Source organism: Chionomys nivalis, chromosome 10 (genome assembly GCF_950005125.1).
Source record: "Chionomys nivalis chromosome 10, mChiNiv1.1, whole genome shotgun sequence".
NCBI classification, from domain to species: domain Eukaryota; kingdom Metazoa; phylum Chordata; class Mammalia; order Rodentia; family Cricetidae; genus Chionomys; species Chionomys nivalis.
In genome coordinates this window covers 39743554-39768500 of record NC_080095.1, presented here as the reverse complement: position 1 = coordinate 39768500, position 24947 = coordinate 39743554, and the positions used below count along the sequence as shown (strand labels likewise).

The 24947-nt window shown below is 51.0% G+C and overlaps 1 protein-coding gene across 4 annotated transcripts; it reads right to left on the bottom strand.

Annotated features, from left to right (window-relative positions):
* On the bottom strand, positions 1 to 15936 carry Rps6kl1 (ribosomal protein S6 kinase like 1). Of its 4 annotated transcripts, none has more exons than XM_057783363.1 (12): positions 15835 to 15936; positions 14316 to 14600; positions 12865 to 12989; positions 11965 to 12057; positions 4821 to 4868; positions 4378 to 4510; positions 3050 to 3655; positions 2638 to 2727; positions 2429 to 2511; positions 1033 to 1128; positions 658 to 775; positions 1 to 503 (listed from the first exon to the last, which is right to left on the bottom strand). In XM_057783363.1, the coding sequence occupies exons 2-11, from the start codon at positions 14578 to 14580 to the stop codon at positions 665 to 667; spliced, it is 1650 nt and encodes a 549-aa protein (XP_057639346.1). In that variant the 5' UTR covers positions 14581 to 14600; positions 15835 to 15936; the 3' UTR covers positions 1 to 503; positions 658 to 664. The 4 variants fall into 4 exon arrangements, with proteins under 4 accessions (XP_057639346.1, XP_057639347.1, XP_057639345.1 ...); XM_057783364.1 differs by having other exon boundaries at positions 1 to 435; XM_057783362.1 differs by having other exon boundaries at positions 669 to 775.
* Between the last annotated feature and the right edge of the window lie 9011 nt (positions 15937 to 24947).

The window sequence follows — 24947 nt, the reverse complement described above, 5'->3', positions numbered from 1 at the left end:
GAGAATAAAGCTCTTTATTCTGTTTGCAAACTCAGTCTGAGTGCTAAAAGTGCATTCTTACCCACTTGTACTGACATGACATCTCTTCCCCTTAGTTGATTCTCTAAAGTCAGTGGGTCATACTTCCCCACCTCTCCCCACTTAACCCTACAGAATAACCTACTTCTGAGTGCCCCAACCCCTGTGGGAACAAACATCTGGTAGAAGCAGCCTGCGAAAATGGACCCAGGACAGTCTTGGATTGGGTCTACTGAGCCATAGGATCAGTGTCCTGAGATGTCTTAAGTGGTTGGTGTACAACATGTCCGTGTCACCAAGTGTGTCAGTCGGCTCGGCAGGTGTTGAGACGTTTGGAGCTAGAGCAACGGAAGGCAGCCTTTAACATGAGAGGTCCCAGCCAACGGTGCAAGATGTGTGTCCAACAGGCATCTGTTGCTGATGGGTGTAGGTCGCTCAGCAGGGTGCACCTCACCACCTCTCCCAACAGTTACAGGGGCTGACTTCTTTAGGACAGAAGCAGTCACCGGTCTGAGGCCCAAGCAGGTTCTGAGCAGGTAAAGCAGCTACTGCCCCACCTTCATCCCCTGAGGTCCACTGATGAAGGGCCAGCCAGGTGGCAGACAATCAAGAACTAGGCCATCGTCTTTGTCCACTTACCCACTCCTTACCCCACTAGTCGGCTCCATTGGATAGTACTGAAAAAGGGGTGGGACTTGAGTTTGCTGGCACCACCACCTCCAGCACCTAGGCGCCGCTGGGGATCGAACTGCAACAGCTGTGGGGAAAGAATCAGCGCTCTGCCTCCTTTCCCCATCGTGGAGATAGGCACCCACCTCCTGGAACTCCTATCATCAACTCTCAGGGTGCTCATTCTCCTTCCCATGATGCTGGTGGTAGCTGGCACAGGCATGTGTGGGCATTTATTGCCCTATTGCCCTAGTGTTTTCCAGCTTACATTAGACAGGTGATTCCTCCCATACCCCCAACCCCCCCGCCGCCGCCCACATACCAATGAGCCAGCCAATACCTCACCTCAGTCAGCAGAGAGGCTGCTGGGTGACTGAGCCACTCGGGCAGCTGAAGTTGGGTGTGGGCCTGGAATCCTGAGGGGTGGCTCTGGGACAGGGCCTGGAGAGGAGGGGGACACAAGGAGAGGCACTGAAGAGGCCACTTTGGGGAAGCTTACACCCTAGTGGCAGCCAGGACTTAGCCCACTCCCATGGCACATTGCAGGGCTAAGATGATGTTGATAGTTGCCTTTTGCTAGAATCTACTGATGATCCAGACACAGAGCTAGACCCTTGACACTAAAGACAAGAAACTGGTTCGGGAAAGGGGACTTGGGTTAGCATTGGGGTTTGAACCCGCAGCTTGTTGGAAGCATTCTCTCCATTGTCTTTAGGGTGGACACTATTGGGAACAGCCCTAGAACTTCTTTCCTTACAGAAAAAAAGGTTCCACGAGCCACACATGAGATGGCAGACCTGGCTCGCGCCACTGAAAGCAAGGCAGTAATGTGGAGAGAAGCAGAAGTACACGAGGTAAGGATGAGCATCAAGAAGAGAGGCGGGGGAGCCACGTGGGGCCTAGGGTATTTGTCTAAAGGGTGCTCAGAGCCCCTGAGCAGGGGGAACAAGCAGGTCAGGGCTCTGGGTCACACAGTAGTTTGTTGGGGTCACGCAAACTGTTTCCTGCTCAAATGTAGTCTGTCCTCTCGCTTGTCCCCAACCTAACAGGCCCTAGATAGAGTTCTGGGCCCATCTGAGAGAAGTAAAGAGGGCAAAAAGTCTTATCAAGTGGGCTCTCTCTCTCTCTCTCTCTCTGCTGTGTGCATGTGGAGACGAGAGGCTGGAGATGGAAGTCTTTCCTCTATTGCTCTCTCTCTCACTGGACTCTACTTGACTTTCACAGGTTGCTGGGGAACTAAACTCGAGCCTTCATCCTGGAGCGGCTGGCACTTTTCCCACTGAGCCAGCTCCCCAGCCTGCGAGTGGGCTGGCTTGACCAAGCTGGCTGGGATGTGAGAACCTTCTCCCACCTTCCAGGTCTAGGGATCACAGCCTTGGAGGGTGAGTGGGGTGAACAATAGGAGGAGATTTAGGACATGATCCAGAAACCTTCCGGGGAGGGGTTGCAGCTTCTCCAACCCTCAAGTCAGGCATGCTCTTCCCTAAACCTCTGGCTATCCCAGCTCATGTAATTCATAGAAATTGACTGTCTTCTTAACAATAGTCCCTCGTGTGCTCTGTCGGCCTGGTGAGAGTGACTCCCTCTATTAGTGGTCTGGTGGGTAGAAGGACGTCCAGCCCAAAAGTCAGGCACGGAGAACCAGGTGGCCTCTGTTTAGACCCTGGCTGGCTAAGAAGCCTTTGCTCGGCCTTTCATCTGTGGTCCCCAGCAGGGCTCTATACCCTGCCCAGCTACTCACCGTTCCCGTGAGCAGTTCATACAGAAGTGACCCATAGCTCCACCAGTCACAGGCTTCCGTCAGCTCAGAAATCCCCCCGACCTCTGCGAGAACAAGAACACGTAAGATGGCCCTTTCTGGTGACATTCTGGTACCCGCTGCCCTTCCCCTGTCTTTAACCCCCACAAAAGCACCCAAGATCTAGAAGCCTCCCCCAACTCCCTTCTTGCCTGGAGCACTGTACAGGCCATCTGCAGCCTCCTGGCTACACCGGGGCTCCACTTCTGACCACTGGCCAAAATACGTGAGTCGGATGTGACCTTGTCCGGGGTGTGTAGGGAGGAATGGGGGGGGGGCAAAGGTTGAAAGTAGCATCACTGAGCAGCTGGAATCCCTAAGCGGTCCCAAGGCTTCCCCCAATACAGTCATGTTAGGGGTTAAAGGTCATCCCAAGTGCAGTCTCCCTAAGGGCCTGGGGAGTGTTTCTGGAATGGCAACCCCAGGCTCGGGTTCTCATAAGGGGCCAGATGAGGAAGGGGCATGGGGAGGGACGACATGTAGCCCTTAAAACCTTGGGGGTCCTGTTGACTCTGGGCTCCCTCCCGAGGAGTGAACTTGGAGCAGGGGGGCTAGGGCTCCTACCTGCCTGATCCAGAAGCAGGTTCTGTGGGTTAAGGTCCCGGCACAGCACCCCCTGCTCATGGAGTGCCTCCAAGGCCACGAGCATCTCGGCTGCCCACTGCCTCACCTTCTCCTCCCTCGAGCTCCAGACCGCTCGTCCACACCCTAGGCTGGCCCTGTTTGCCAATGGGGGGTTCTGGCCTCTGCCTCGGCCGTAGACCCCTAGCACCCGGTCAGCCCCTTCCCGTAACCAGTGGAGCCTCCGGCTGGGTGCAGTGTTCGAACTCTGGCCAGCTCGCCTGACTTGGCTGCGTGAGTGGCCACATGGAGCTTCTGTGAGGTCCGAAAAGCAGAAAGGACCGGTCCTGGCCGAAGGTTCACTGTCAGCCTCTTCATGAGGCTGGAGGGATGGGATCCCCTTGACTGGGGGAAGGCTCTGAGAAGTCCGTGGAGGCTCTGTTGGGATTCTTTCCTGCCCCGAAGTGTGGTCTGGTAGGAGCTTTGCTGGGGTCACGAGGCAGAGGCGGGTGTTGAGCTGGACTTTAGACTTCTCCTGAGCAGAGCCAGACTTGAGCCCAGAATATTTAAAGTGGGCCTGGGAAAGTAGATGTGACCACAGCCTGCCTCCTGTGCCAAACAGGGAGGGAGAAGTGTGGACACTAGGTCCAGGCCCAACCACCCCCATGTCAGCATGCTCCTGTTTCTCATCTCCCTGTTCTTCCACCTTGTGACATAGGACACCCGCTCCCCTGCTGTGACCCACTTCCAGGGGGCTCGGTTTCACAGCCCACAACCCCGATTGCTGGTGAACTTGGCCCGAGTATAGCACCAGCTTGAGCACCAGTGTTTAGACTTTCTCTTTCGCTTTAGGGAGAGTGGTGTCACCAAAGGGTAAAGAGCCAAGCATGGATTTACAGCAACTGCACCATGACCCGAGGATGTGCCGCACATTTTAAAGTCACTAAATAGCAGTCACACAGCTCAGTTCCTGTCTTGACAGCTTTAGTTCCCAGCCGCTCTGTGGCCACTGGGGACGGGCAGTGACTGGGAAAGTGCAAAGAGCCAAGACTAAAGGAAATGGTAACACCATGGCAGCTGAATAAATGCCCTCGTCCCCTGCCTAGGGTGGGGACATCCTCCGCAGGACGTCCCCTGCTCTCTCAGCACCACACACAGGTTCACAACAGCCTGGCCCTCCCCTCAGCCTTCAGAAAGACTGGGTTCCCTGTCTGTGCCACACATCCGGAGCAAGCGGCACTCTTCCTCGGGGCTCAGCATCCTTTTCTGGGGTGTGGGAAGCAGGAATGCCCCAATGCTCGGGAATTGGCGGGGCCCACAGGTCCCCTCACCTTGCACATGCTCCAGGTGCAAGAAGATAGAGTCCTCGCTCACAAAGTAGCGCAGCAGTTTCGTCATGTAGGGGACGCCATGTGGGATGATGGTCAGCCTCTCCCGGCTCACCACGTGGCATCTGGGAAGACTCTGGGGAGGGGACAGGGTGCGTCCACTTCAGGACACTAGGATCTGGATCGGAAGCCAGGCAGAGCAACAACTGCTTCTCCCAGTCCCTGGCCCAGCCCTGGCCCCCATAGCCCCACGGAGTCTGATGTCTGAGGATGAGATAGTATGGAGGCAAAGCCTTGGGCAGTGCCCAGAAGAACAAGCAGCCTTGGCTTTGGAGGGACCATGGGCCTCATCTGTGCCTTCTGGGGAAAGGGTGGGCAGTGGTCTCAAGAGCTCTGCGACAGTTCCAAGAGGAGTTGCCACGTGGCAGCAGCTGGGCAACACCTGCCTTCAGAACGAAGGTTCCTCCCGTTGCTGGGTCCTGGACCAACTGCACCTGCCAAAGGAGGCACTGGTCAAGGCATTGTTGATCCTTGGGCTTTCCATGTCCTGAGGCTGACATCCATTCTGTCCTAGTGACCAACCCTTGCTATGCCCAAAGTTTCTTAGATCTCTGGTGATTTTTCCTTCAGCGTCTGGGATGCCTACCCTATCTTGAGTGATTTCTGGGCTTATCCTCAGGGGAGCTTTCTCACATTAGCCCCCTGGCCCCCCTGGTTGTGAGCTCCACAAGGGCAAGGACCATCCTGTCCAACTCAAGGACCCCACAGTTCTGCAAAATGGAAGGATGAAGTAGGTACTTCATGTATGACGGCAAGTGGTATAAGTACCACCCTCTGTTGTGTGGGCCAGAACCCTCATTAGGACACTCAACCCCAACTACCCACACTATAGGCCCTGTGTGGCCCAAGTTCAGACCAAGTCAATCCTCCACTGTAGGCTTTGGCCAGAGTCCAGCATCCTGGCAGGGATTAAAGGTGGCAAGGCTGAAGGACCTAATGGCTAGTCAGTTCTCCCGAGCTTTGCTTACAAGTGAAGCTAGGCTAGGCATGGTGGTCCATACCTTTAACCCTAGCAGAGACTGAAAAAGGCAGCAATGTGCAGATCTCTGTGAATCCAAGGCCAGCCAAGGCTACACAGTGAGCCCTTGTCTCAAACCCAAACCAGTCGGGTGGCGGTGGCACCCACCTTTAATCCCAACACTTGGAGGCAGAGGCCGGAGGATCTCTGTTAAGTTTGAGATCAGTCTAGTCTACAGAGAGAATTCTGGGGACAGCTAGGGCTACACAGAGAAACCCTGTTTTGAAAAACAAACAAACAAAACCCCAAGCAAGCGAAGGAGCTGAGGCTCTTGAGAACGCGGTTCCAGATCGGGTAGACTGAAGGAAGCAGGCTCTACAGACCAGGAACCTCTCTGCCTTGCTTCACTTCCTTTAAATAAATCAAGCGTGACTGTGCACCAGCCACCTGAGGCTGCCCTTTAGCAGTAGCTGTCTCCTCAGGGTGGTTCTGTGGACAGGCAGTGGTCCACTCAGCACTGAGCCTTGTTTGGAGTTGTGCCCTTGAATCATCTCCTGGGCCGGCAAGGGTGGACCCAGCTGCAGGAGAGGGAGGGAGTGGCCAATGGCTGTGGTAGAGCAAGAAGGCAGATTCTGCCAGGACGAGGACAGCCAGACAGCACTCTGATGTGACTACTTGACCAGACAAGCTGGCCAGAGAGGGAAGCTGGGCCCACACTGCTAGACAGTGGTGGAAGCTGTAGCCTAGGGATGGAGGAGGGGAAAGAACCCTGGATTGTTTCTTTACTGTACTAGGGGGTTGAACCTAGAACCTCATCCATGCTAGTCGAGAGCTCTTAGATCCCCTGGCCCAGGGCCCCAGTTTTAGAGCTTGGGCAAATAAACTAACTGACTTTCAAATAAACTGATCAAAGAGGAACTATAAACCCACCTTTGCTATATCACTGGTTTATTAACCCTGGTCAATGAAAGCTATGAGAATATGATACACCTGCCAAGCCACACCTTGTTCTTGTGGTGTGTGTGTGTGTGTGTGTGTGTGTGTGTAGGCCAGAGTTGATGATTCTGGGTGTGTTACTTAATTGTTCTCCATCTTGGTTTTTTTTTCTCTTAATTTTGTTTAGATTTTATTTTATGTGCATTGATGTTTTGCCATGGGTGTCGGGTTCCCTGGAACTGGCGTTACAGACAGTTATGAGCTGCCATGTGGGTGGTAGGACTTGAACTTAGGTCCTCTGGAAGAGCTCTTAATCACTGAGTCATCTCTCCAGGCCCCATCTTGGGTTTTTATTATTATTATTATTATGTATACAGTGTTCTATCTGCATGTGTGCCTACATGCCAGAAGAGGACACCAAATCTCATTACAGATGGTTGTGGACCACAATGTGGTTGCTGGGAATTGAACTCAGGATCTCTGAAAGAACAGGCAGTGCTCTTAACCTCTGCATCATCTCTCCAGCCCCTCTCTCTCTTATCTTTTGAGGCAGAGCCTCTCACTGAGCTTGGAGCTCACCTATTCAGCTAGCTTGGCTAACTAGCAAGCTCCAGGGATCTGCCTGTCTACCTCCTCTGCGTTGGGGTTACAGACAAGTGCCCCACCATGCCCAGCTTTTTTGATGTGATTTCTGGGAATCAAACTCAGGTCCGTATGTTTTCACAGGAATTATTCCATCAATTGAGCCATTTCCCTAAGTGCCCTAAAAATGGGATCACGGCAGTTCATACTTTAGCATCATTCTGTTTGTCGATAAAAGCAGAGAATCCAAGTATAAATTCATGGTCATTATCCATGTCATTGTAGAAGAAAGAAGCATTGGCTATAATGCGTTTATTCTGTGCTTATTTAATTGTGTTCTCCTGACCAGCTGGGGGTGAGCCACTTTATTGATGAAATTGGGGTTCTGAGAAGTGAAATGACTCACAACCCTCCTGCTAAGAAGTGGTAGCATCAGAATTTGAATACAAACAGCTGATCCTAAAATGAATAAGTGCCTGCCACGCTGGGCCTTTGTTACTCATCATTAGTAAAGAGAAAGCAGGGGCTGTGTGAACAGCACCACCTCCTTCCCACATCAGGGCAGCAGTATCGCTTTGGACCACAAGAGGTCTCCCTCTCGTGCCTAGAGACCGTTATAACTCAGGCGGGCCTTGGCTCCCTGACCAAACTTGTGCAATATTTGGAGAGGCAGTAAACGCTGGGGTCATTTAAGAAAAGTTTCCCACAAGTACTGGCACCCCTAATGATTCCCCAAGTGGGATTCCCCGCCACCTCCTTCTTAGTCAAGTCCTCTGATTTACAGCCTGAAACCCAGCCAAGGATGGGAGCCATAAACTTCCGTATTTAAAACACCTTAAGCCCATTTTACAGAAGGAATTAGACTTAAAAGTTAACAGCAATTATCTTGAAGTTAGGTATGGTGGTGAATTAATTTCTTTTCTTTCCTCTACCTACTTTCTTTCTTGTTTTGAGCCCCTTCTCTTTCTGTGTCTTCCCAGCAGAGCAGGCATTTCCCCATCGATAAAACCAAACAAATGAAAAAAAAAAATCCCCTTCCTCTGATAAGCAGCTCGGGGGACAGAATACCCAGCACCCGACAAACTTCGCTTTGTTTCCTTAAGATAATTATTAATGACTGGGGGTGTTGTTTGGTTGGTAGAGTGCTTGTCCAGCAAACATGAAACCCTGGGTTTGATCCTCAGTGTCATATAAACTGGGATACACCTGCCATCCCAGTACTTAGGATGCGGAGGCAGGAAAATCAGTTCAAGGTCATCCTTGGCAACATAGCAAGTTTGAGGCCATACTGGGCTACATGAGACTCTTTCTCAAAAGTGGGGACAATTACTAAAATACAGCACTGCCAAGCAGAGCTTTCTGTGCGCTGGAGCCATAGAGCTGAGACACAGAGACTGGATTTTAACTAATCCACAAATGGGATGCTAGCCTTATAACTGGGAAGGAGGAAGGCAGTTGTGGTCACTACACACACACACACACACACACACACACACACTCCCAAGGGGCTAGAGAAATGGCTAAGTGAGCAAGAGTGTTTACTGTGAAGGTATGAAACCTGGGTTCAGGTCTTCAGCAGCCATGCAAGAAGCAGCACTGTTAGGGGGGGCATAGACTAAAGGTCACTGGGGCATGCTGGCCACCAGCCCGTTCAGTGCGAGGCCCCAGGGGAATATAGGAGAGAGGACAGCAGACTATCCTGTGTGTGTTCATGGACACACGTATGAGCACACATGCATATACACCACACGCAGGAAGAAAAGAAGGAAGGCAGATGGAATTCTGGGGGCATGGTGATACAGCGTTGCTGGAACACAGTGAGGCCTTTCTTTAAAGACACACAAGGGATCTAAATCTTCGGTGGAACCTCTCATGAAGCTAACAGGCCCCAAAGCTTCAAAGGTGCTCTTGTTTTCTTTTGAGGCAGAGGTCGTTTTAATATAATTTATTTATTCTTTTTTAAATTTGCATTGCATGTGTATTTTGCTTGTTGCCATGTGGTAATTGAACCTGGACCTCTGGAAGAGCAGCCAGTGCTCTTACCTGATGAGCCATCTCTCCAGCCCTGAGACAAGGTCTTTTTATTATAAGCCCTGACTGACCTAGAACTTGTTATGTAGACCAGGCTGGCCTTGAAGTCACAGAGGTCCACCTGCTTCTGCCTCTCCCAGTGCTAGGATTAAAGATATCATGCCCATCTCAGACAGATTCTTAAACTCAAAGATGCTCAAGCAAAGCTAGAACAGAGAGTGGACAAGGCCAGGGCCCTGACGTGGGCAGCTCCTCCCTGGCTCCCTAGTACTACACGGGAGTGTGAGCCCCACATCTCCGATCTGATCTTTTTCTCCAGGAGAAGCTTGAAATGTGGACGTTTATATGCAATCTACACATTTGAAAATATTGATAACAATTAAAAAACAAAAAACATGCTGGGCATGGGGTGCACGCCTTTAATCCCAACACTCAGAGGCAGGCAGATCTCTGTGAGTTCAAGGCCAGCCTGGTCTACAAAGGGAGTTCCGGGACAGCCAGGGTTGTCACACAGACAAACCCTATCTCAAAGAAACCAAAAAACAAACAAATAAACAAAAAACATATGTATCTGAGCCAAATAAAAAAACACCTCAGGAGACTTTTCTTCCCCATGCCCGGTTCAGAGCATGGCTCTCTGAGGAGGTCCAGAGGAGGGGACAATCCCTGCTGCAGCTCCTGAGCATCCTGGCTGCCCACCTAGTCCCTGATGTGCTCACTTCACCACTCCCAAATTGCTTCCCTCCCTTTCACAGCCAACACCTTTAAGAGATGCGGGATTGTCCTTGGCTCTCTTCCTGAGCCCGAGGGCTGCCACTGGCAGGCACTGGCCAGGCTCTGCCCCCTGCATCTGTCTGGGAAGAGCTGTGGAACTGGATCAATGGCCCTCACATCTTCCCTAATTTGGGGGAAATAACTGTCCTTGGTGTGGGCATAGCCCAGGTGAGGAAGAAAGACCCCAGGAGGGAGCTGGCATTCACCACTTGAGTATCTGAAAGAAGCAACCTAAAGATCTGAATGCATACTTCCCCTGCACAGGCCTTGGCACTGATGTTTAAAACGCTTTGCACACGCGATGTCCCAGGGTTGAGCAAATCAGAGCATTCTGAGGCACAGATTCCCTTGGGGACTCCTATCCATGTGCACCCCGAAGGCTCTGCGAATGCCTAAAATTGAAGTCCAAGTGGTGTAACTTCAATTCACTGTTTCCAAAACTTACTTAGTTTGGACCCTGTCTTCATAACTGGCATCTCACTCAGAGAAATGGTGTAGGTCTGTCTGTGAGAGCAGCTGTGCTTAGCCAAGGTCAGGCTGTGGCCACTGGGCAGTTCAATGGGAGGGGAGACTTGGACAGATGGGAAAGCGGCTGGACCTCACTGGGCCTGGGGCCTGTTCCAGGGACCCGGGAGAAGCATCTGGAGCAAGGGCCTAGAGATGGGAACTAGGACCTCCCACTCTTGTGGCTTGCACTCACAGCCATCAACCCCGCATAAATGTCTTAGTAGGTGCCAGGCCTTTCCCAAAAATGGTTTCATTTCCTTCCCAGATCACCCCTTTGGGGTAGAAATCCCCACCCTACTTTACTAATGAGGAAAGCAGTTCTCAGAGCTGCGAGAGGGCTTGTCTCCTGCTCACTGGCCAAACCCAGGCCCTCCCCCCCCAGGGCAGCACGCTGCCCCCCTGTTAGGCAGAGCATCACACAGCGCTGCTCCCTTCTCTGTGGGCTCCCAGAGCCCCCAAACTTGCCCAGTGTTTTAAACTATCCATTCTTGGGTTCAACCCTAGACATTCTGATTCCATAGGTTTGGGATGGAGTCCTGACATCTACATATTTGAGAAACTCACCAGATGGCTCCCATAAATGGCCAGTTTGGGAAAGAACTATTTAGAGAGCCCTAGGCTAGAGGCAGAGGGCAATCTGATACAGGCTCAGCCCCGAGAGGACCTCCTTGTCCCTCAGATTTCTCCATTTTAGCAGGGGTTGGGCCATCCTGGCTTGTCTTCTCATCCACCCTGAATTAAGGAAAAGGAAAGTGGTGCAAGATGGGATCGGGTGAGGGCAGGAGCCCCAAGCAGAGGAGAAAGAGTGGGGCTGCCGAGGCCCTGGACAATACAAGCTACCTCGCACTTCAGAGGTGAATGTGCCCACTGGACAGGCTGGGAGAGGGACCTGTCGGCACAGCAAGTGCTCAGCGGCGGCGGGTGTCAGGGATACTCGGGGGCTACAGTCCTCCCCCCCAGCAGAGTGAATGTAACGTGGAGGATTCTGGGAAATGGGGGTGATCAGGGCGGTGAGCACTGAAGAGGCCCTGGGCATAGCCCCTCCCATGGTCTCTAGCTGAAAGGTAGAGAGAAGCAGACTGCTGCCTCTTCTCAGCCTCGGTTTCCTCTCTAGAACCTGGCCGGTGTATTTTGGGAGAAAGGAGGAACCACTGGATTCGGCTGTCGTCCCCTCTGAGCCCCGCATACCACCCTCAGGATGCAGACAGTTGCTGCAGATGCCTTCCCATTGCAGAATTTTTGTTTACGCTCTGTGCAGATGTGCTGCAGCGATTGGTTTAATAAAGACCTGACTGGCCAATAGCTATGCAGAAGAGAATAGGCGGGACTTCCAGGCAGAGAGGAACTCAGGAGATGAATCTAGGCATGCATGAGACAATGGCAAGATGCAGAGCAAGCTGAACATACAGAATGGAAGAGAGGTTCACACACACACACACACACACACACACACACACACACACACACACGGCAGAATGTGATAAGAGCTAGTTGGGAATGAGCCTAAGCTAAAGCCAAGCTTTCCTAATTAATAAGCCTGTGTCATTATTTGGGGGTGGGTAATCCAAAGATAGTCCAACAAAACTTGCTACACTTTCCACCCTACCCTATCTTACATCCTACCCCATCCTCCCTCCTACCCCACCCTCCCTCCTACCCCACCCTCCATCCATCCTGCCTCTCCCTCCCCCTCCACTCCTGATTGCACACATCTTTCCTTCCCACACTCAGTGATTGCTCACCTTCTCAATGATCCCAACCACCCTGCATCCTCTCAGCTGCTCCAGAGCAGAGCTGAGTGTGCGGATGGGCCGGAGCCTCAGGCTGCTGAAGCCCTGCGGAGGAAGGAGATAAGGCCTCAGCTGTAGATGCCTCAGCTTTGGCTGTGGGCTGATGCATCTGGATGCCAGGAGAGCACTTCATTGGGTAGGACTTGGAACCCAGGAAGAGCCTGCCTCCCAGGGACAGACTGAGCAGAGGAGTGCTCTTGACTCAAGGGCACACTGGCTCAAGGCACTCAGGATGACTTTTTTCTCAGCCCCTATCCGGTCATGCTATGAGTATTTCTTGGGGACATAGAAGCCCCTTTTCAAAAGCCTGGTCTATAAAAGGCAGATGCTCTCAGGGTTTGGGGTGGGAACATCCGGGTCTCAACCTCAAAGTTTGGACAACTTTTGTGAAAGGAAAAGCTTCAGGACGCAGTGAGCCGAGGAGTGTGCAGGTCTGTGGCCTGGAGAATGCGTTTGGTCAATGAGTTAATAGCAGAAAGAGCACCAAATGAATAGTTATTCGTGTGTGTGTGCATGTGTGTGCGCACACGTGCATTCCTAATACTTATGGTGTGCCTACTCAACAGAAATCGAATCCAGAGGCACTGAGTGTACATGTGGGAGTGGCATAGAGTCACACACAAACTGGGGTGGGCATCTGTGTCACGCATGCCAAGTGCTCTGTGAGGCTGGATGAGGTGCGAGGGTGTGGGAGAGAGAGGAAGGATGGGAGGGCACCCTTGGCTCACACTTGAACTCACACCCTCCACTACCCACTCCTCCCTGAAGCAGGAAGGGAACAGGGGTGGGAAGCAGCTGTCTCTCCCCCAATCCTCCTTCTCTTCCCTAGGGATCCAGGGAGGGCCTCCTCACCGTGTCGGGGCTGGCTCCGCTGCCCAGTGTCCGCTGCAGGTGGCAGTTGAAAATCTCCTCTGCCCTCCGTAGGTACTTGGCAATTTTCAACTTTACAGCTTCACGTCTCTCTTTGTTAGGGTCAACTGTGGGGGGTGGGGTCACCATCTATGGTCACCAGGACTACACCCCTGCCCTGTGTCCTGGGCTTTACTGCTGGGCTGAGATGCCAGCTCCTGTTAACTGTCTCTGCCTATCACAGCCAATGGCTCCTATTTCCTAGACACTTTTAGCTGGTTCATCCCCTGGCTCCTGCTCTGGGGCAAGAGCAGCGGCTGCCAACTGCTCTTTATAGCCGCTATCCACCGCCTCACTAGCTGTTCTCATATCCTGGGAAGGAACGAGGTGGAGATTTGCATGTCCTTTCCCTTCAGAATAGGAGAGAGAAGCTTCCAGAATACAGTGCTTCCTCTATCTCTGCCCGTCGTGGAAAAGGCCAGGATGGAGACAAGACCAGATGGCAGAGGCATTCGCCAGGCACTCCTGCAGCCCAGGCATGGTAGGGTCTCCTCAACGGAGAGTTGGAGTGACCCTGGTTACCATAGCCTGGCCACAAGGCCCTAGCATCTCACACTGGCCTCAGTATGGAAAAGTCTCAATCTGCCCTGATCAGCCCTCCCCTCTCCCTCATAAGCCTGGACCCCCTCCCCCTCTTCGGAACACTTGCCATCCCCTCCACTGGACAGCACACATACGGTCCCTCAACAGCCCCATTGGTCCTCACGTCTAGAAAATGTCTCATGCTAGGCCCAACTGACCTCAGTTTTCCTCTTCCCCTCCACACTGTCCTCACCCAGGACTATCATCACATATGCACTTGACTGTGAGCCCTCTCCTGTCATCTGGAGTGCAAGCTTCCAGAGGGCCACTGCCCAGCCCAGCTCCATGGCCAGCCAAGTGCAGCGGGCCAAGGACACAGCCACAGGAGCTGAAACAATCCAACTCCCCATGTACCCCTTGGTAGCTGTGGAGCCTGTGCGGACCCTTGGGCAAGCTCTTTGACCACTCCGTGTCTCAATTTCTTCATCTGGAAAATTCAGTATGAAAATTAGTTCTTGCCCAGAGTCGCACACACTTGTAGTCTGAGCAGTCAGGAGGCTGAGATAGGAAAATCAGCCTGGGTAATAGTGAAAGACCTATCTCAGATAATGATGGTAATAATATTTCCTGTATATTTGTAACTACATGCAATTAAAAAGTCTATTAACGTGAAACTCAAATGAGTTACTATAGGTAAAGCCTAGTGGTGCCTGCTATGTAGAATGCCTTAATAAATTCAAGTCCTCATTATTGCCCTTCATGGAGGCCTGGCAGGGTTAGTACAGTGCCCCACACCCCAAGTATGGACAGACAAAGGACCCTTCACTGGTCCTTCCCTGCCCACCTCTGTCCCGGCGCATCCCCGACCTCACCGTGTACGCCGCGGAGCAGCACGTCCACACCGTTCTGGTAGTGGTTGAAGGCAGCCTCGTAATCCTCGCTGACATCTCGCTCCAGGGCCAGGTGGATCTGAGTGGCTGCATCTACCAGGTAGTCCCGCTTGGTCACGTCAGGCGACCCCGCAGCTACCCGGTTACGGATCTGTTCCAGATACAGGCAGGCCTGGGAACGAGCTCGCGAACAGGGCTCTGGCTCCGGACCTGGGCCATGTGGACATTCACAGGCTACCAGGCTCATAGCGGCCCTGCAGCTGTGACCTGCAAGAAGCAAATGCATTAGGGAGGCACTTGCTGGGAGTCACACCCCTACCTGGATTCCAGCGTACTCCACTAAACATCGGAGAGCCTGGTATCCGCATACAGAGGCTGGAGGGAGTCGAGCTTCCAGGTCCCTTCCTTGAGTCGAGTCCTACCTCAGGGGTGGCCATGATAGAATAACAAAGCTGGGCCCTTTCTTTTCCTTTCCATTCAGATTCAGTTCCTCAAGTCCTTCCCCGGGATGCTGTGTGGAGCCCTGAGAGCTGGGGATGCCTGTGGTCCACACCCGCCTTCAAGGGGCAGCCGCAGAGCAAACTCAGTGTCTGGCACACAGGAAGCATACCGAAGGCAAACACTGGCGCAAAACTTCTTCTCCCACTGGTCCCCCACTTCACTTCTCCCCCACCCCTCCCTGCTTTCCATGTGGAATTTCATCCAGCCTTGGGCTTCGGCTCAGTGGGATCTTTCCCCTAGACAAAACACATGTCTAGGCTTTTTGTTAGCCTTGCCCCGGAGGTCAGGAGTGGGTTAGTGAGGAGTCCCCTCATCCTTCAAGCACCGAGCAGGGAGTACAGAGCTCAAAGCCCATGAGCAGATAAGATGACTGAGTGACAGTTAACGTGGAATTCAGTGACTGCCAGGGTGAGTCGCTGGCTTTTTTCTCCTGACTCTCGGAGGACCAGGGGGCCAGCGCGCCCTCCCAAGGACCTGACACCAACCCCTCCCTAAGCAGCGTGTGACACCAGTGGCCCAAGCAGCTGCCGGACTGGAAGGGGCAGAGAAAAAGCAGCCAGCAGCATGATCTCTGTCCCTCACAGCATCCCGGCAGCCAACTCTGCTGTCTCGGGTACCTGGAGAATGACTAGGGGGAGTTTTTATCATACGGGATAAAGGGGGAGGTGGGGCGCAAACACATCTTCAAGGAGCCTGAACCTGTGCCTTGGCCAGGATGAGGCCAAGGATGGAGAAAGGCGGCCTTCCTGCTCTGCCAGGCTAGCGGGACAGGTATCTTCGAGGCCTGAGCCCGGGGTGACTAACGCCTGCTGCGCAGGGCTGCAGGTTTTCGGGTCCAGCCAGCTCTCCGAGCCGCATGCCTAAGATTACAAGCTAGCACGTCCCGGGGCGCACAAGGTGCATCAATCCGGGGAACGTCCAAGGAGGTCGGGCTGAGGCAGGGAGGGGAAGGCTCCTCCTCGCCTGGGAGGACGACTGAAGAGCAGAGCAAACACTATACCTGTCCGCGTGCCAGCTCCGGGCCTCTGGGCTAATGCTGTCCCTTCACCTCCGCAAGGATCCGTGCCTACCACCCTTCTGCAGGTGCCTGGGGAGGGGGTGGGGCGTCTAGGCGGGTGCCTGCTGGCCATTGGCTACGGATGAGCTCATCCCGTTAGAATAAACCTCCAATCATCGTCCTCCTCGGCTTCTGACGGCTTTTAAAGCCCTAGAGTTTGCTTGGCCCCAAACTGGGACTGGGGCGGGAGTGGGAGTGGGAATGGGTGGGGATGGATGGGGATGAGTGAGTCTAGGGTAGAGGGAAGAGGTCTATTGTCACCCGGGGATGCGGGAGGGGCTGCCTTAGACCACTAGGCCAACGAAACGCACCACACCTCTTCTGAGACTTTTCTCATTCACTGCTTCAGTTAGGCAATGTTTCTCGGTTGGGTGTGTCGTCTGTCCGAGGGCCTAGGTGTAGGGATGCCTTGACGGCCTCAACAGATTTGCCCGGGTCTTTCTGGGCGTTAAGGTCAAGTTTGTGGTACCCAGATGAGCAGCACAGAAGGTTATGGGCTAACTTGGAGTCGGAAGGGCATTCCCAAGGAAGCCACATCTGACCGGAGCCCTCTACCTGTCGAAAGCCGCACTGCTCTTCGCTACGGCCTCTTTGATAGCTTTCCCCGACAGTATCCTCTGCCTCCTCTTCCGCAAGCCCTCGCACCCAGAGCTGTCGCCTTCTCTGGGGACTGACGTCACCAGTCTCAAACTGCAAGCTCTTTACCCACTGAGCCACCTCACCAGCTCCCAAGTTATCTCTTTATTAATATAATAAAACATCTGCAACCCAACATGCAAGAGTAAAACTAAAGCATAATCAGTAGAACGGGAAGGAATGTTTGGAAACCATGTATTTCATAAGGATCTGGTATCCAGAACATATAAAAGAATTCTTAGCCGGGCGGTGGTGGCGCACGCCTTTAATCCCAGCACTTGAGAGGCAGAGGCAGGCGGCTCTCTGTGAGTTCGAGGCCAGCCTGGTCTAAAAGAGCTAGTTCCAGGACAGGCTCCAAAACTATAGCAAACCCTGTCTCGAAAAACAAAAAACAAAAAAACAAAAGAAAGAAAGACCAAAAAAAAAAAATCTTACATTTTGTCTTAGTCACTGTTCTAATAGAAGATAGAAACAAATCTTTTATTGCTCTGAAGAGACACCACGACCCTGGCAATGTTTATGAACAAAAGCATTTATCTGGTGGCTGGCTTACAGTTTCAGAGGTTTAGTCCATTATCAGCATGACAGGGAGCATGGCTGCATACTAGAGCAGAAACTGAGAGCTACATCCTGATCCACAAGCAGGAGGGGGTGCGGGGGAAGGAGAGAGCACCTGGGTCTTGAATGGGCTTTTGAAACCTCAACACCCACTTCCTCCAGCAAGACCACACCTCCTAACCCTTCTAATCCTATCAAAGAGTGCTGCTCCCCAAGCATTCAAAATACGAGTCTCTGGGGGCCATTTTTCTCAAACTACTACACATTTTAACAAAAATCTTAAGTTTTTGTTAAAGTTCAAATATAAAAAGTTCAAAACTGAGCAAAAGATTCCAATAATTTCTTCAAAGAAGATATGAAAACAACTAATCAATAGATGAGAAGATATTCAATATCATTGATCATTAGGGGAATGTAAATTAAAACAACATACCACTGACCCCACTGGACGTGCACAAAGACTTGCCAGGGTCTGGAGGAACTGGAACCATGCGCTGCCGCTGTCGAGGATGAGCGGTAATGGCTCTGCGGAAACTGAGCTCGCAGCTGCTCCAAAGTTAAAGGGACAGCTACAAAGGGCGCAGCATCCCACTCCCGGGTATCTGTGTAAGACTCAAACACACGCTGGTGTGCAAGTCCACACATACGCTGCTAGCAGCCGCAGTCACAATAGGGGAGACAGAAGTGGAATGTTGACACATGACTGTGGTCCAGCACTCAGGAGGCTGATGCAGCAGGATCTTGAGTTGGAAGCCAGCTGGGGTACCAAAAAGAATTTTTTAAAAGTAAGCCACATATGCTAGAAATGTCTGTCATCCCAGCACTTGGAAGATAGAGTCAGGAAGATCAGGGGTTGAAGGTTATCCTCAGCTACACGGTGAGTTTGAGGCCACCTTGAGCTACAGGAGATATTGATTCACCCCCTCATTTCCTCTCTATATTTGAATTGAAGTCCCATGTAGCCCAGGCTGGCTCCAAACTCAGCATGTAACTAAAGATTACTCTGAACTTCTGATCCTTCCACCTCCAGAGGGCTGAGATTGCAGGTGCATTTTACCATGTCTGATTCCCCCCCAAAAAAATTTAAATAAAAAAATAGAAAAAGTCAATCAATTTATAAAATACTTATATTAAATGGGCTATCATTTGGGTATAAAAGGATGAAATACTGATAATGCAATATGGATGGCCCTTGAAAAGAGTGATCAAGCGAAAGAAGTCAGACACAAAAAGCTGCATGTCATTTATATAAAGTTCCCAGGACAGGTAGATCTGCGGAAACAGAGAGTAGATGTCAGGGAGGGCAGAATGAATGTTGCGTTTCTTTGGGAGGAGGCTATCCACGACTGTAAGGTAGACAGTGGGAGGAGGCTATCCTATCCACGACTGTAAGGTAAACAGTGGGAGGAGGCTATCCACGACTGTAAGGTAGACAGTGGGAGGAGGCTATCCACGACTGTAAGGCAAACAGTGGGAGGAGGCTATCCACGACTGTAAGGTAGACAGTGGGAGGAGGCTATCCTATCCATGACTGTAAGGTAGACAGTGGGAGGAGGCTATCCTATCCACGACCAGAGGTAGACAATGGCGATTGTTGCACAAACTTGTAAAGATGATGAAACTCAGTGATCTGTAAATTTTATTTTTTAAAAATCATTTTGGGTTTTTCCTGTGGACTGTAAATTTTATTTATTTATACATTTTTAGGTTTTTTTGAGACAGGTTTTCTCTTGGTAACAACCCTAGCTGTATTGGAACTTGCTATAGACCAAGCTGGCCTCAAACTCACAGAGATCCACCTGCTTCTGCCTCCTTGGTGCTGGGATCAAAGGTGTGCACAATCACCATGCCTGCTGTTTTTTTATGTGAACTATAATATATATATATATCTCCCATTTCAACCATTTCTTCCACATTTGCAACAATACCTTTGATGTGAACATCTTTATTTGCTATTCATTTACTGTAAGAGCATTTTTAACTAATTTTGTTTCTGTTTGGGTTTTTAACATTTTGTTTTTTATTGTGTGTATTGTGTACACACACGCATGTGCATCATGACACTTATGGAGCACAGAATACAGTTTCTCTCTTTCTACCACACAAGCCCAGAGGTCAAGCAGCTCAGGCTGCCAGCTTTGGCAGTAGCGGGCATTCCCATCTGAGCCATCTCACTGTCCCCTGTTTTTGCTTTTAGAACAGGATTTTCCCGTGTTGTTCAAGTTGTTCTCTAATTCATTAAGCTCTTGACTGCTGAATGTTGAGATTACAAGCATAAGTGACCTTGCCCAGTCTTATTAATTTATTTTTCAAAAACATAAACAAATTGGAGACTAGAGAGATGGCTCAGTGGTCAAGAGCGCTTGCTGCTCTTCCAGAGAATTCAGGCTTGATTCTCAATTTCCAGTACCTACAAAGGCAGTTCACAATGGTCTGTAATTCCAGTCCCAGAGGAAATAACAACCTCTCTAGGCTCTGAGGGAACCAGGCACACACGTGGTACAGACATAGATGCAAATAAACATCCCAAACAAGTAACCATAAAAATTACACACAGTAGCCAGGTGGTGGTGCACGTCTTTAATCCCAACACTTGGGAGGCAGAGACAGGTGGATCTCTGTGAGTTCGAGGTCAGGCTGGTCTACAGAGCGAGTTCTGGATCAGTCAAGGCTACAAACACACACACACTGCAATAGTAGAGTTCACGAATCAGGTTACACACTTGACTTACTGTTGAAGATTCTTCACCTCACTCTTCTCTTCCTAATCTTGTCCTAAATGCAATTGCCACTGCCACCCTGGGGAGTCCCTCAAAACATCAGTAAGATTCTGCCCCTCCTTGCTCAAACCTTGAGGATTCCCATCTTGCTCCAAGATGTGCTCAAGGACCTCCTGTGGCCCCCAAGGCCTCCTTTCACTGCCCTTCCTAATTTCTTCTCCCTTACTGACCTCACCCATCCAACTTCAGCTCCTCCACAAACCAGACATCGCTTACACTAAGACCTTTGCCCTGGAGCTGCCTCCTTCTAGAACAGTCTTCATCAGAAATCTGCCTAGCTCCCCTTCCCCTAGTTTGAGACAGGCCCCTGAAATGGTCTAGTCTGGCCGCTCTTCCCCATCCGCTCCCCTGGTTCCCCTAGACTGATAGCATGGCCTCTAATCTACTTGTTCATTCTGTGCTTATGTTTCTCTCCTACCTCTGGTGTGACCCTCATGGACTTTGGTCTGCTTAGTTCACTGCTGTCCCCAAATGCCAAGAATGACATATGTCATGTAGTATTGCTCAGGAAATATTTGTTGAGTGAATGAGTGAGCTCTAAAACCCAAGAAGAAATTAACCAGGGAACGCAATTGAGAAGGGCTGTGGAGAAGGTTCTGGACAGAGACAAAATACGTATGAATGCCCTAGTAAAGTAAGGGCGGGGGGGGGGGAGGAGAAGGAGGGGTTCACATCTGCCAATCAAACAGAAGGCATGTAGTCATTGACAGACATTAGCACCACTTCCTGATAGACGAACACTTCTTCACAAACTCTAAGCAAAGCTCGCGGATTTTCTTCTTAATTTGATAATGGGTTATCTTCCAGAAACCGAGCAAACCCCACATGTAACTTAGAAGCGTTCCCACACTCAGCCATCCTGGCAGAAGGCAGGATGATGCTACTCCAACCCTGCACAAGCTAGGCTGAGTCATCGGACTTGCTTTGAAGTGCTCCGGGATGAAGCATGTGGTATTTTAGGGTGGGAGCTTCAAAAGCCGGTGGATAATTCATCTTCCCCTTCCTCCCACCAGAATGATTATGGAAGCAGAGAACCTAGACCCCTGGGGAGACAGCAGTACGGCCCTCTCTTCCAACCATGACGTGAGCTGGGTATGAACCGTGAGTGACAGAGAAGCTTTTATTGCATTACGAACTGGACAGAGATTTACAGTAGAGGGATGTCTTTGATGTCCAAGGCTGTTGCTGTTTTTTGAAGCGAGAAACTTCTGCACACAAAGAGCTAACGACAAGGATGCTTATCACAGTTTTCTTAATAATAACCACCACTTAAACCTAAATGCCCAATAGTGCATCTGTTGACCAAACCGTGGGAATTCCAGATGATGAAAAACAGTGCAGGACTTAAAATCATATCATAGGAGAATAGGTGATGTCATTGGAAACAGTCCACACCAGATGATTTTTATTTTTTTCTTCTTTTCTTTCAGATGATTTTTTTTTTTTTGAGACTGGGTTTCTTTGTAGCTTTTGGAACCTGTCCTGGAACTAGCTCACAGAGATCGGTCTAACTCTGCCTCCCGAGTGCTGGGATTAAAGGAGTGCACCACCACCACATGGCCATTTCAGATGATTTTCAGAAGAAAGCTTTTATTTATTTTTATTCTATGTGTATGAGTGTTTTGCCTGCATTTATGTAAGAGCACCACACACATGCGTGGGACCCCCAGAGACCAGGAGAGGCATCTGGAGCTACAGATGGTTGTGAGCCGCCCTCTGGGTGCTGAGCAGCCAGTGATCTTAACCACTGAGCCATCTCTCCAGTGCCCAGACTAAGTTCTTTTTAATTTATTTATTTATTTTTATTTTCTATGCGTTGGTATTTATTTAGACCGCATGCCTGTCTGTGTGAGAGTGTCGAGTCCCCTAAAACTGGAGTTACAGACAGTTGTGAGCCGCCATGTGCATGCTGGGAATTGAACCCAGGTCCTCTGGAAGAGTAGGCAGTGCTCTTAACCACTGTTTCATCCACCCAGTCCCTGACGAGACTAAGTTTTGAAAGCAGGCTGTGAAATAAACTATGGATCTCGGTTACATTTGGGTCGTAAGCTAAGTAGATGTGCAAAGGCTCTACGTTGCTCCCTTCTCTCATCTTCATCCTGAGGATGACGGTGTAATAGTGTGGGCTTTTGATATAAAACACCCTCATACAAACTACGACAAGAGGTGTGATCTGTTTTGTCCAAAGAGCAACACATGAGGATGGTCCACAGACATTCTGCCAGGATTGAGCCGGGTTCTGATGGAGTGGGCAGAGAAGATAAAGAGGTATACTGGGGAAATCATGTCCGTCTGCAGCCTAGGCCGGTTTTGTACCAAAGCCTTAAAACAAATTTATTGCTTGTTCTTTGGATTTTAGGAGAATTTGTGGCTGACCGAAAGAAAGAGTTTGGAGGAGAATATTGAAAGGAGATACGGCCGCCAATTCTGTGAAACAAGAAGCAGTTGCTGCTTGCTTAAGCAAGGGAGAGAGCTGTGTTGGCAAGGCACGGCATCTCTGAGGAGGGTAGAGAGTCCTTCTATCCAGTAGTCCCCTTTGTCTTAGAGGTAGGGGATGTGCTCCAAGACTCCCAGTTGATGCTTGAAAACCTGCTCTGTACCAAACCCCGTATCTAAGCATTGTGACACCACCACGGTTGAAATGAAGCCGACAGCAGACAGCTAGTCAGTGACCAATCGGAGGATAGCACATAGAGTGTGGATACAGCAAAGAAAGGGACGCTGCCCGTGACCCCGTGGGATAGCCCGCGATGGCGAGAGATTGCGTCACACCACCACGAACAGCCTATGGTTTTAAAATCGCAGATTGTTTATTTCTGGAAGTTTCCCCTTTATGTTTCGCAATTCAAAGTAACTCAGGCTTTGGAAAGGGAAAACATAGATGGCCTGGCGGTGGTGGCGCACGCCTTTAATCCCAGCACTCAGGAGACAGAGTGAGTTTGAGGCCAGTCTGGTCTACAGAGGGAGTTCCAGAACAGGCTCCAAAGCTATAGAGAAACCCTTTGTTGAAAAACCAAAAAGAAAAGAAAACAAAACATGATAGACTACTGGATGGGTTTGGGGCAAGGACAGCGTTCAGGAATGAGCCAATTTTTATTGGCCGTTCCTTGACCCTAGGAGCACCCACAGTGGATTAGCTATTTTCAGAGGCAGTGGGGCTGTTACTGACTGAGTGTGGGTCTTAGGAGCCTGGTTACTGGACCAGGTGGCGGTGTAAATCAGGTTTATAATCTGTTCTAAGAGTTACCTGCTGTCATAGCTACACAATGATTAGACTCTCTAAGAGAATTAGACTTTATAATCTCATACGGAAGGAAGGTGAGGGTCAGCAAACTCTCCATACACGGAGATGGAGTCTCAATGAGGCACTGTGAGTCTCTTTCTTTTCTTTTTTCGAGACAGACTCTCCCTATGTGGTCCTGCCTGGCTATCTCAGAACTTGCTTTGCAGACCAGGCTGACTTCAAACTCACAGACATCCTCCTGCCTCTGCCTCTCTAGGGCTGGGATTACAGTCGAGCGCCACCACACCCAGCCTGGCACTGTGTGTCTTTGGTGGAGCTAATCTCTACGGCCAGGGCTTCTCTCTCAAAGAATCAAAGAGGGACTGGAGACATATTGCTCTTCCCAAGATTCTGAGTTCAATTCCCAGCAACCACATGGAGGCTCACAGCCATCTATAGTGGGATCTGATGTCCTCTTCTGGCAGATAGAGTGCTCATATTTATAAAATAATAAATTGACAATAAAAGGGGGAGTCAAAGGCACTTCCTAGAGATTCTGACGTGAGAGGGACCCCTCATCTTCCTGTGGGCTGAGAGGTTGTATTTCCAGTCTCCTGGGGAGCACTCGTCTAGGAATTATGCAATTCTAGCTGAACCCCTCCCCCGCCAACACACACACACACACACACACAGGCCCACAGGCCTGTCCCGATGTATGGGGGAGGAAGGAAGGCCACTACATGTGATCTTAGCCTGCTGGGCCTGGCTCTGCTCCCATAGACCACGGCTTCTGTGTCTGTGCGGCAGCCAGCCATGGCCAGCTGTCAGTTTCTGACCCTCCAAGAAGCTGGGGAAGGAATTCCTAGGGCTGATCTCACCCTTCGGGGACTTGTTTGGTAAGTGAGAAGAAGCCTCCACAGGCTTCATGGGCCGAGAGAGGAGGGTGGCCCTGTAGGGACTGTCCAACCTCAGGCCAAATCTTAGACCCCCTCTTCCTGGGCCACATCTCAGCACTGTCAGTGTGGGCTGGGCTGCCTGAGGCTCCTGTTACTGCAGCAGCCTTAAGGTGCTGGGTGGCCCAGGCTGAGGCAGGGCAGGGCAGGGCAGGGCCACGGAGGAGGGAGCAGGGACAGGAGGATAGTGCATGGGTCTCCTGCACTGAACAGCCTTGCAGGGGAGCCAATAGTGTCTCACCTGCCATCCAGGTGATATCCCATAGTCCAGCTATGAGACGGCCTCAGCCCCCTTCCTCCTGCTGGCCATCTGATGTTTGCATGGCTGCAGGGACCAGAAACACCATGTTTTTGGCCTGGAGTCTTTGAGGTGGGGCCTCATCTTCCTCAGTCACAGCCAATGTCATGGGAGGGGGTGCTCAGGCTTCCCTCAGGAAAGGGAGGGGTTGGGCTTCTCTAAAACAACAGCTGTTAAGTTTTGTTGCTGACAGACAGCCATCTTTCCACACCAAGACTCCGTCCTGTCACCGCCCTGTCTGGAGCCTTGATTTCCCACCCGAGTTTGTGGAAAGGCCTTTTCTGTGGACCCGCCCAGACACACCTCACAGATGGCTTGGCCAGCTTCTCCGGTGGGGAGTACAATCCTTTCCTCGTTCCCTCTCTGCTCTCCATTCCGTGGAGGAGGTACCGTGGCTGGGGCAGGAAGCATCCGCTTCAGGGCTGGATTCCATCCCATGGCAGTCCTTCCTGGCGAATTTGAAAGTTCTGGCTCACTTAATCCACATGGCTTTTGACAGCCTGGACCTCTATATCTTCATCTGTAGAAGGAAAGTAAAATTTGTAAATTTCTTTTGGTCCAGTATAGTGTTTGTTTAAAAAAAACGGCAGTGGCTCCCAGCTCGGCAG